The sequence below is a fragment of the Corythoichthys intestinalis genome, chromosome 8 (assembly GCF_030265065.1).
Source record: "Corythoichthys intestinalis isolate RoL2023-P3 chromosome 8, ASM3026506v1, whole genome shotgun sequence".
Lineage (NCBI taxonomy): Eukaryota > Metazoa > Chordata > Actinopteri > Syngnathiformes > Syngnathidae > Corythoichthys > Corythoichthys intestinalis.
In genome coordinates this window covers 55,235,131-55,247,405 of record NC_080402.1, presented here as the reverse complement: position 1 = coordinate 55,247,405, position 12,275 = coordinate 55,235,131, and the positions used below count along the sequence as shown (strand labels likewise).

Here is a 12,275-nt window from a genome sequence, read left to right as displayed (position 1 = left end):
CCGTCCTCAGTAACGGTAACGGCGTTGCCAAGATGAGAAAAGTAATTAATTAGATTACCCACTACTGAAAAAAATAACGCCGTTAGTAACGCCGTTATTTTGTAACGCCGTTACTAACAACACTGGTAATGAGCAGACGTGACTCCAGTGGCACTTGCTAACTTTTTTAATGCGCGGTTGCGCGCACGCACACACTAGATATCATGAAATGGCAAACTAGATGTGCTACGGTCCATGCCATTGGCTACGTGAGCCCAGAGTGATTATGGGACATGTAGTCCATATACTACATCGATGAATTCTAAACTGTCATTTGTCACATGAGGTTAAGAAGGCCAAATCAATCCATAACAGTGACTATAGATAATGTTGCAAATATTGTTAATTCAGTACGTGACACAGATGGATTCGGACCATAAATAGGATGTCTTGCTCATGTTGTAAACCTGGCTGCTAAGAGAGCTGTAGCAATCAACGGTGTGCCCTGCCTCACTTTACAAACAGTAAAGATTGTTCTCAGCACTTTTATACAAATTTTTTTCATATCAGTAAGAAGTAAGCACGTAAATATTATGCACTAAAATGCATGTTTATATGATGGCAATTTAATTTTTGCTCGATAGCAAAAAAAAAAAAAAAAAAAAAAAAAAAAAAAAAAAAAAAAATACAGTTGTTATTTTTTTTGCAGAGCATTAAATGTATTGAATCGGATCGAAAATTGTGTCCCCCGTATCAAAATTTGTACCGAACCATGACTTAACTGTATCGTTGCATCCCTATGGAACACCATTGCAGAAGCTATGATGGGAAATGTTTTCATTTTCCTAAATGCTAAAGTTATTAAGTGCAATTTTTTTTTTTTTTTAAACACATTTTATTTATTCTGTGTTTCTGTGCGGTATCAATATTGTTGTTTTTTACTTAAGAGGCAGGGTCTATTGTTTTTAGTTGTGATTTCTTAAAAAGTATATTTGAATTTAAGAGTAAATATTTATCGTGTTTAAATGGGTGTACTTGATCTATTAATATATACTGTATTCGCACTGTGTTATTGTAAATTGGTTAAAAAAAATTGGGGGGGCGCAATAATATCGCATATCGCAATAATTTATGAGAATAATTATCGCACACTAAAATTTGTTATCGCGACAGGCCTAATTGAATGTGAGCGATTTAAATGTAACTTTGAAAAAAAAAAATGTGTAGATGTAAGGTCACCTTGAAAGAAAACAAGTTGTTCCTCTAAAATAAAGCTATAAAAATTTGTGACCTGTACAATTACATCAAAAAAGAAACTTGTTTGCTCGAAATCTAAAACCAAACCAATTACATTTTTTCAATTTTGCTCAAAATCTAAAACCAAACCAATTACAGATTTCAAGTGTCAGTCATCAGGGTGGGCGGGCATTGCCCACTTTTGTTTTGCTCAAATGCAATGTCACATAACAAGAGCTGGATAAACCTATACAAAAGAAAAAAATCAAACATCCTTCTGGTGAAGCAGGTCTTTTGATAAGGATCTGGAGGTTTTGGTCATATTTGGTTTTGGAATGGTTTATTGACAACCCAAAAAATTGCTCCAAGGTGATAATGGTGCATGGTGTCTCAAGTCATATAAAATCAATTACATTCTCCTACAGTTGCCTGAGGGGCTTTGTGGGAAAGCAGCAGGTGTTCCCCACGGTAATCCTGTGGAACCGTAATCATGAAGTGCTCTTATACAAATTATATTTGTATACCAAGCAATGTAATGTACTCCCATTTGACACATTAAAACTTTCAGCCTAAATTTGAGTGTCTTTTATAGTCAGATTTAGTGTGTCACACTCCGATTTACCATTCTTTGTCTAAGCAGTTGAACAGCAGAAGTAAAAAAAAAAAAAAAGTGTTTATTTATTTATTATTTTTTTTACAGAGTGTACTCGTAGTTCTAGGTGTGTAGGCCTTTTATGCACCGCGCTAAAGTCTGTGCACGTACAAACACAGCACAGATTGCTGGACTTTGTGGGTGTGTCCGTAAAGCAGACCTCCATCTGTCAATCACGTACGTGCCCAGACCTTCCTGGCTTCTTGTAAGCAACGCTCAGCTCACCGTTCGAGAGAGACAATCAGTTTGGTGACCAGGTACCCTGGGGTCTAAACACCCAGCTGCCGTCATGGAAATTCAGGTAGCTGTTGGGTGAATTGTAGGCAACTTTTATGAAGCTTCCCAGGCGGCACTCATACAGTGAAAGCCCTCTGATACTTCACCTGCGGTACTAGAGTTTTTATACCCCACCCCAAGCTATGCTTCTTGCAGTCACTCTTGTGCAATCTGGTGGCTAACCTGCTGTTTCGTGTGCACGTTATTACACTAAATCGAAATAATCACCTGCCGAAACATGTATTTTAGTAGGTTTTAAGTTGTAGGGATGTTTGGTTTGATGGGGAAGTTATTCAGAAAGGGGAAACAACAATTGCGCCGAAAAGCCACTGACGGCGCTTAATCTCTAGGGAATTGCCTTATCCCTTATTTTAGCCCTCCAAACAAAGGACTAAATGGAACAATAGGGATAGACCCTAAAAGCTATTCCTTTACCGTTTAAGAGGATATATATGGCAGAAAACACTCAGGTAACTTGGAAGTTCCACTCTGAGACCCCCAATTTGGCCAAATTTCAAAACAATATGCACATGTAATACATCATTGGAAAGCTTGAAATCTCAATTTTATGGGGGAAGAACAATTTTGCACAGGAGGGCATTGTAAATTTTTTTTTTTTTTTTCAAACAGCGAAACCCTATCTGGAGGTGAGAGCATGAAAGAGCAGAATTAAAGACGCCACGACTTTAACGAGATAATTTTCGCGTACTTACCTTGTTTCGATCCAAAAACTCCATGTAGCATGCATCACTGGGTGTCAAGACACAGCTGTGAATGGCCACAGCTGGATTTTTGGGGGATTTTATGGATGAAACATGGTAATTTAACAAGGGTCGCGATGCAGAAATCGCAGACATCAAGGAGTGGTCGAGATTTTCTTTTTCATATATTTACCCTATTAAATGTTTTTTTTTCAATGTTTGTTTGGATCGATTATTTATCATCTAACATATCGGAGAAAATGCGACGGTAACAAAAAAAAAAAAATACAATTAAGCGATAGTTATGAGGTAGATATCCGTGACTTTTTTATAGACACCGTTTTTTTCATTGTGACGTAATTTGTTTAAAAAGTTTTTTAAATTATTCACTCGCATATTTATAAGTCGTTTTTTAAAACGAAATATTAGACATCACTTAAGGATTCTAAGCTAAAAGTGACAGACATTTTGAATAATAACTATAATTAATGACCTTTGTTTTATGGCTGGGTTGAAACAAAAGTCCTCTGTAAACGGGAGTTTCCAGGGTAAAACGGACAAATTAAAAATAGTTCGGGGGCTTAATCTGCCATGAATCTGCCATGGCAGCATATAGACATATTGTTCTATCAAACAACAGAAGTTTTGGCTTAAAATACAGCAGTTTCTTTTAAAGAGGAGTGCAAGAGCAGAAACTGCTTTTTCAGAGTGTTTTCCGCCATATATATTTGATCACAACTCTAAAGCATTTAGTGAGGTCTTCTAGAATTATGTTCCAGCCGGAGTGACTTTCGTTCATCTTAATGATCAACACTACTGTTGTTGTTGTGATGAGCATCTTTCAACATCATGTCTGTCTATTACTAAAAAACATACATTAAAAAAATAGATGAATAAAAACTTTGTAATTCAAAAAGATTCCTAAATATCCGAACTGCTACATCTTATTAAGCAAATACAAGCTGAAACATTCCAAAAACCTTACACATTATCAATCATGAAACACAAACGCATCACTTGGTTCATACAAATGAAATTGATGCAAAACTTCAGGCAAAATCCCTTAAGCATTGATTAGGGTGTGGTTACACTCACCTTTTTATCATCACATTGAATGTGGCACAGGGAACAGGAATGAGGATACACTTTTGGAGTTGAGCCTGAGAAATCCATTATTAAGTTGGAATCGGGGATCTTCTTGCTACTGTGTCCACTTGTTCCAGAGGAAGCTGAAAGCGACCGCCTTGAGTATATCTCACTCCTTGTATCAGATGAAATCCTTTGCTTGGATCCATTCTGCCTGTAGTCCTTGTCAATGAAACGAGATTTAGATGGCGAAAAACTTCTTTTGTAATGATCACCACTTGTCCTGCGATAATCTCGGTCTCCATGCTTGCTTGGTTCCATATGTACTAATCGTATATGACGTTTTTCTGCCCTTTCCATTTTTGGAGCCGAAGCAGATGATGGGTACATTTGAATCACTCTTTCATTTGAAATTCTCTCTCTTTTGAAAGTCTCTTTGGCTGCGCCTTCCTTAGCCCGACTTGCATGACCGTAGTCAATGACTTTACCTGCGGTCTTTGTAACACTGAGAAAACTGGGCACTTCAGACGAACGGGTGTCTATTGGTTGAGAAGTGTTTGAAGGATGACGGATCCCACCACGCATGTTGCGTGCCATTGTATCTTGGTTGTCTGACTTGTTGATTTGTATGTCACGGAGTATGAAAGGTAACGTATCTGGGGTTAGCTGATCATCTGGGTAGTGACTCAGCACTTCAAGGTCTTCATTTGAAAGTCCAAAGCTTGCCAAGATACTTCCTGCACTCTCGGGTGTATAGAAACCCTGACCATCTCCAACACCGCTATGCGGTTGTTGGGTTTGGGTCGAGCTGCTAGATAACCAGCTTGGAAGGGATGCTCCAGTTCGTTTGCTTTGAGGCTGCTGGTGAATTCCAGGTATTTGCTGTGGGTGATAAGTGGCATCAGATGAACTAGCAAACAATTTATTTGGAGGTTGGAAGTTTGACCAGTCTGCCCTAGGACGGAGGCTACTTTGATTATCAGATGTCAGTGTTCTTGAACTAGAACTGAAGACTCCATGTTGACCAACTATGGACTCGGTGCCCTGGCCCCTGTCTCTGGCACTGCGAATAGCCAGAGCTGATTCCAGTTCATCAGGAAGCTGGGTGGGGCGAGGGAATGGAAAGCCAGACATGTTTGAGGCAGGAAGCAAGTTGTTGAGTTTTAGGTTGTAGCTGATGATCAGGCCTTGTTGCAGTAGAGAAAGACTGCGGTCTTTGTGACAGGGACTTGTGGTTATATATCGCGGGCAGATTCTGCGGTGGCGATGTGAGTTTTGCTGTTGACAAGTACAGTCTATTGAACAATTCTGATGGAGCAGGTGTGGGTTTCACCCGGCAGTCAAACTTTTGTGGCAGTAACAGCAATATTCCAACGGTTATTGTCGCAAGGATGGAATGCTAACCAAGACCAATGTATCCATGAACATCAATCGGATAAAAATGTTATCGAACGGAGCGGCATCTGCTGCAGGTCCAATGCCAAAGGGATTCTTCTGGTTCCGTAGAAGGTTGAAAAGGACTCCAAATGAAGGATGCGTGCAAGATGCAAATTACTCTGTAAGCACAGCGTTGCTGAGAGGTGAAAAGCAGAAATAGACTATTATAGATGGACAGGCATTGAATCTTTTCAAAGTAACGAGATTAAATCCCTTTTCAATGATCATTTTGTACTTACTAAAATACTTTGAACCATGAATCAATTCAGACTGAATAACCATTGCCCTAACATGACTTAAATGATAAAAACTGCACTATTATGTAAATATGCTAATTTAGTTTAAAACTGAGATGGCCAATACAGGTATGATCCAACAAATAAAATATTGAAGGACGTCATTTTATTTTTTTCTCCCAAAAGTGAAACTTGTATGTTATGTTAGTTCACCACACACAGTGTCAAATATTTCAAGCCTTTATTTAAAATTTGATGATTATGGCAGTAAGACATAAACAAATCCAATATTTCACAAAATTAAAATAATTCATGTGTCAAACAAAAAAGGTTCTTGAACACAGCAAAATTGGTCCTTCTGGAAGTCTTCAAATATTAATATATATATACATATTAAGCATTGAATTCAATGTTTCTTTGCTGAGGGGGCTGTGTGTATTGCCCCACTTGCTGCAAATAGCCAACACCCAATCAAAAGCTAAACAACTCAGTTTAGAACAAATAATTCACGGAACTTTAATGCTGAACAATTTATCACTATGAATTGAAATCGTGATTTGACAAAATGTTTTCACTTTCCTTTTCGACACACACATAACCATTCTCTTCAACAGACTTGCTAAGCTCACCAATCAATCAGAAACCTCAAACTAGTGTGTGGCTGTAATGGTTCACACCTATCAGGATAGCTCGTTTAAAAAAAAAAAATCAGGATAGCTCGTTTAAAAAAAAAAAAAAAAAAAAAAAAAAAAAAGAATAAATAAATCATGCTTCTGCAGATTCCTCTCTATCCCCAATGACTGGCTGCCGCCTGTAGTGGAACTCTCTAGTAAAGCTCAACTCGAAAAAGACAACTTTCCCAACATCACAGAACCTTTCCTCTAACAACTCCGACAAGTACCGTTACCACTACAGGCAGAGGGAGAGTCTCGAACTCCAATTTATCCGGAAACAGTTCACAGCGATTATTTTTTTTTTTTTATGTTACAGCCATATCCCAAAATACTAGTAGAGTCAATTCATTTCTCCCACTCAGAATTCTACAGACATTACTACATAATGACAATGTGGTGGAGGAGTTTTGAACATTAAATGTGCAACCCCAAACAAAAAGTATGGAATCACTAGTCTCGGACGAGCACTCACTCAGACATTTTATCATGTAGAATAAACTCAGATAAAAAGCTTGAAAAAATAATGAATTAGTTCAAAAGTGCAACTCTTTAGCATTTAGAAATACTAAAAGAAATAAGTAAAAAAACACTGTGGTGGTCAGTAAATGTTACTTTTATACAGCAAGTGCAGGGAAATATACTGGTATATGGAATCACTCCATTCTGAGAAAAAAAAATAAGGAACCGTGATCAATCAAAAAATATAACAATCAAGACATCTCTAGTATTTAGTAGCACTACCTCTGGCTTTTATGACAACTAGCAATCTCTGAGGCATGGACTTGATGAGTATTCTTCATCAATTTGGTGCCAACTCTCTTTGATTGCAGTTGCCAAATCTTGCAGGCCGGAGCCCTGCTGTGGGCCATTTTTTTCAATTTCCACCGCAGGTTTTTAATAGGGTTGAGATCTGGGCTTCTGCAGGCCATGATATTGACTGGATGAGTCTTTGTCCAAGGAATGCTTTAACAGTTTTAGCTCTGTGGCATGATGCATTGTCATCTTGGAAAATGACAAACATATTTTCAATTGAAGGGATAGGAAAGCTGTCTAAAATTTCAATGTAAACTTGTGCGTTTATTGACAATTTAACCACAGCCATCTCCCCAGTGCCTTTGAAGACATGCAGCCCCATATCATCAAGGACTGAGGGAATGTTGATCTTTTCTTCAGGCAGTCATATTTTTAAAGCTCACTGGAACAGCACCAAACCAAAGTTCCGGCATCATCACCTTGTCAAGAGTCAAGAATTTGCATTGGACAAGGTATCAAGAGTCAAGATTCTGCATTGGACGAGGTGATGATGCTGGAACTTTTGCTTAGTGCTATTCTCAAGTTTAGATTGAAATTTTAGACAGCTTTCTTATCCCTTAAATTGAAAATATGTTTGGGGATCATGAAATCGTTTTCCAAGATGACAATGCATCTTGCCACAGAGCTAAAACTGTTAAAGCATTCCTTGGAGAAAGACTCATCCAGTCAATGTCATGGCCTGCTAATAGCCTAGATCGCAACCCCATTGAAAACCTGTGGGGGGAAATGGAAAAAAATCTGGCAACTGCAATTAAAGAGCGTTGGCACCAAATTGATGAAGAATACTCATCAAGCCCATGCCCCAGAGACCGCAAGCTGTCATAAAAGCTAGAAGTGGTGCTACTAAATACTAGAGATGTGTTTTGATTGTTATTTCTTTGTTTGTTTCTAATGATTCCATATTTTTTTTCCTCAGAATGGAGTGATTCCATATATAGTTCCCAGCACTTGCTCTATAAAAGTAACATTTACTGGCCACCACAGTGTTTCTTATTCATTTCATTTAGTGTTTCTGAATGCTAAAGAGTTGCACTTTTGAACTCATTCATTTTTTCAAGCTTTTTATCCGAGTTTGTTCTACATTATAAAATGTCTGAGTGAGTGCTTGTCCAAGACGGGTGATTCCATAGCTTTTGCTAGGGGTTGTAATAGCTATTAAAAAAAAGGGCTCTACTAGTTGCAGCAGGAATGCGGGGAGGTTAAATAGTTGGTGAACTACAGTACTACCCAACGCGCTTTGAGATATTATGTTAACTGTGTGTAGGGACAGTAAACCAATCATATCACACAATTCTTGACCAATCAGAGATTGCATAGCAAGGTTTGTCGCCTGCAACTTCTAACTATATTATATTATATATATAGATATTGGGTCTTAATGACCCATAGGGCCTGATCTACCGTAATACCCAATTTAAATTCGGTTAAATGCCACCAAAGTAAGCAGTGTAAATATTTACTAAATACTTCAAATGTAGAACAATGAAAGAAATACAATAATTGTATATATCGATTATTTAGGTAATCGAATAATCCATCAATTAGTCAGTTTGAATAATAGAGTAATTAGATTTTGAACATTTAATGAGTTGCAGAATAATTTTTAGGATATGTAAAACAAATATACAAGTGTTTAAGCTTTCAAAAGAGTATTAAATGCGAAAATAAAATTCCCGAGTGTTTCTTCAAACTATGTAGATTTGCACTTTCATTTCAAAAGAGCAATAAATGCATTTAAAAAAATTAAGATACCTGAGCTTACCCTCAAATAATATAAAAATAAATAAATGAGGCTAAGTACTGTACAACAGAAGCTTAACTTGCATAGCAAAGTCTGCTAGCTTGAATGCTACACAATCCAAACGTTTATTTTTACAATGGTCTTAAACCGGAAGTTCCGTATTTTTGATATTAGGCTTAATCTTCGAGTTAGCAGGGGTTTAGTTAGTTGGTGGAGTTGATTTCAACAAATTCCGTTTTGTTTGCAAGTTATTTGTTAGTTTCAGTGCTCCGGAGTGGTTAAGCTAACGCGAGTAAATGGCAACATTATACAGTGTATCACAAAAGTTTCGCATTTCTGCAGATATTTAAGTATAGCTTTTCATGGGACAACACTGACAAAATGACACTTTGACACAATGAAAAGTAGTCTGTGTGCAGCTTAAATAATAGAGTTAATTTATTTCCCCCTCAAAATAACTCAAAATATAGCCATTAATATATAAACCCCTGGCAACAAAAGTGAGTACACCCCTTATAAACTACATCCCTAAATGTCCAAATTGAGTACTGCCTGTCATTTTCCCTCGAAAATGTCACGCGAATCGTTAGTGTTACTTGGTCCAGGTGTACATTGGGAGCAGGAGTGTTGAACTTTGTAGTGCAGCTCTCACACTCTTTCATACTGGTTACTGAAAGTTCCAACATGGCACCACATTGCAAAGAACTCTCTGAGAATCTCTGAGATGTATTTTTGTGCTACATGAAGATGGCCAAGGTTACAATGGCTACATATGTTGTTTTTTATTGGCATGCTATAATTGTGCTATAGACCCTACCCACGTGACGTCACAACTCCTTCCTCCTGACTGGTGCCGCCCAATTGTCCGTCAACACATCATGTTTCCCTGTTACGGCTACGTACATTCCTCCTATTTACGACGTGTTTTTCTGCTCGTTAACATTAATAATCAAAATGGTGAAGGCGTGTGTGGCGGTCGGTTGCAATAACAGAGAAGATAGACGGAGAGACTTGAAGTTCTACCGGATTCCGAGAGACCCGGAGAGAAGAGAGCGAGATGGGCTGCTGCAATTCGACGAGAAAACTGGGCTCCAAACGATTACCACAGATTATGTAGTAGTCATTTTATATCTGGTAAGATGCATTTAATATATATTTAGAGGGTTTTGGGCTGACAACCACAATTAAGATCATTGCTAGGCTAATCGCCGACAACATACACGTATGTATGTAGTGAGAGTGCTATCGCTAAACCATATAAACATTAAAAGCCCTAACTCCATTGACAAACGACATGAAATACATTAGACTTGACAGTGGATGTTAGCAATAACAAAAGATTTTGAATTGAAAATTTCGTAACTCACCTTTCCAAGCACAAGATAGATTCCTGCCGAATTTTCGTGGACGAGGACCTGTTTCACCCAACCAGCAACGAAGTATTTAAAAGCCTCCAAGCTCTTAAAGTTTTTCAAACTTTCGTGAGAATAGGCTGATTTTGTGTGGACAAGATAGTTGTACAGTTCAGGGTAGTTAGCAGATGTCAGGCAAATACGGCGGAGACAGCGGGTCGAAAAACATCGATTTAGGCATCAAATATGGATCTGACGAATGGATAAACTGAAGCTTTTCCACATAACGCCTTTTATGCAACGCATCAAGTGAGTTTACGGCATCCGAAAGCACCGGGTCTTCCATGAAATGCATTATAAATTGCTCGATCAATTGAGACCATTGATAATACAGACACAAAATGACGGACAAGTGGGCGGAACCATACAGTGAGCACGTTATTTTGTGACGTCGGTGGGTAGGGTCTATTGACTCGCACTATCTTAGCCACTCCGGAGCCCTGAAACCAACAAATAACTTGCAAACGAAATAGAATTTGTTGAAATCAACTCCACCAACTAACAAAAACCCGTTAACTCGAAGATTTAGCCTAATGTCAAAAATCCTGAAGTTCCGCTTTAACAAATCGTTCAAAAACACATTCCCAAAAAAAAAAAAAAAAAAACCTGCTAAATATACTTCTAAACTATATAAAGAATGCATAAACAAACATTAGCAGAAACAACAACACTTGGTCTTATCAGATGCAGCCATGTTAGACGACCATATTCACTGTTCCCACGAGTGGACAGTGTATCCACCCAAATCAATACAACTAAATGCACTTTCAAAACAAACCAATACTATGTCACTCTAATTAAACGAGTCCTCGAAGCAGCAAAATTTGAGTCGGAGCTTTTTATCCTAATCGAATTACTCGAGTTACTTGCACTACTGGAGCCCATCACAGATTCGAGTAAAAGGCAGTGCACACCATGGATTGGTCGCCAGTCATTTGCCGGTTTCTTACAGATACACGTTAAAATTCAAAATTGATGACATTTTATAATATTCTATTAATATGACTATAATATGACCCCCCCCCCCCCCCCCACACACACACACACACACACTTGACTTCACACGGGAGTGCCTGTGCATAGACTCGAAAGAAGAACCCTGTCATTGTGAGTCAGGTGTGCTAACAAGTTGGATAGATTATGCTGCTGAATGGACAAAATTTATTCGGCCTCAAAAAAATAAAAATCGTACTATGCAGCCATCTGCATATTTTCACGGCAATATCATACGTTAATTTAAATCAATGGGTAAATATGCAGCAGGCGCATATTGAGTGTCATGGTTGTGAGTTTAAAATCTGAACACCCATGTGCCACAATACTTAAACACACACGAATTAAAAAAATAAACAACAAAAATGTTTTGGAAAAAAAAAAGACTTGAAATGTAAAAGTACAACAAAAATATCTTTTAAACAAAACAAAACAAATCAAAACAACCAAGTACATCGGAAAATTCCGAGCCAGAGCATATAACGTAGCGGCCATTTTAAACGTCGTGGTGGTAATGGCTTTAGTGAAAATACACAATCGTTCCAGTGTATTTTACACACAGTTGGCACAATCAATCTGAACACATTTAGTGTTAAAATACCTTTTTGCATCGATGTCCTAGATAGTTGGAGTTACCGTATGGAAATCATCCTCCGCTTCTTACCGGTTCAACCTCTTGTTTCTTTTCCGATCGTGTCTTTTTCTTCTTCTTCAGTTTCGTCACACTTCTTCGTTCATTGGTGGATGAGGAGCTTTCAATGTGCATTACTGCCGTTTTGTGGTATGGACTGTTAATTACAACAGCATAATACTGATTTACGAAACATCAAAAGCCTCGTTTAACTCTTTAATTTAAAAACATTTTACGAAGGTACAAATAAAAACAAGAATATATATATATATGAGAGAGAGAGAGAGAGAGAGAGAGAGAGAGAGAGAGAGAGAGAGAGAGAGAGAGAGAGAGAGAGAGAGAGAGAGAGAGAGAGAGAGAGAGTCATAATGTGTCATTTGACGAATAAAATTGTCAGTATACTGTAGT

General features: G+C 37.9%; 1 protein-coding gene across 3 annotated transcripts in view; it reads right to left on the bottom strand.

The window, feature by feature from the left end:
- The window catches only part of LOC130920021 (zinc finger protein 638-like), a 65,651-nt gene extending 53,650 nt beyond the window's left edge, over positions 1-12,001 (bottom strand). For 2 of the 3 annotated variants that reach the window (XM_057842797.1, XM_057842799.1), the window contains exons 1-2: positions 11,838-11,977; positions 3,940-5,503 (exon numbers count right to left, since the gene is read on the bottom strand). In XM_057842797.1, the coding sequence (XP_057698780.1) occupies positions 3,940-5,064 (1,125 nt within the window). In that variant the 5' untranslated portion in view covers positions 5,065-5,503; positions 11,838-11,977. Of the gene's footprint in view, positions 1-3,939; positions 5,504-11,837 lie in introns of all 3 variants that reach the window. The other variant, XM_057842798.1, reaches the window with a different exon arrangement.
- Between the last annotated feature and the right edge of the window lie 274 nt (positions 12,002-12,275).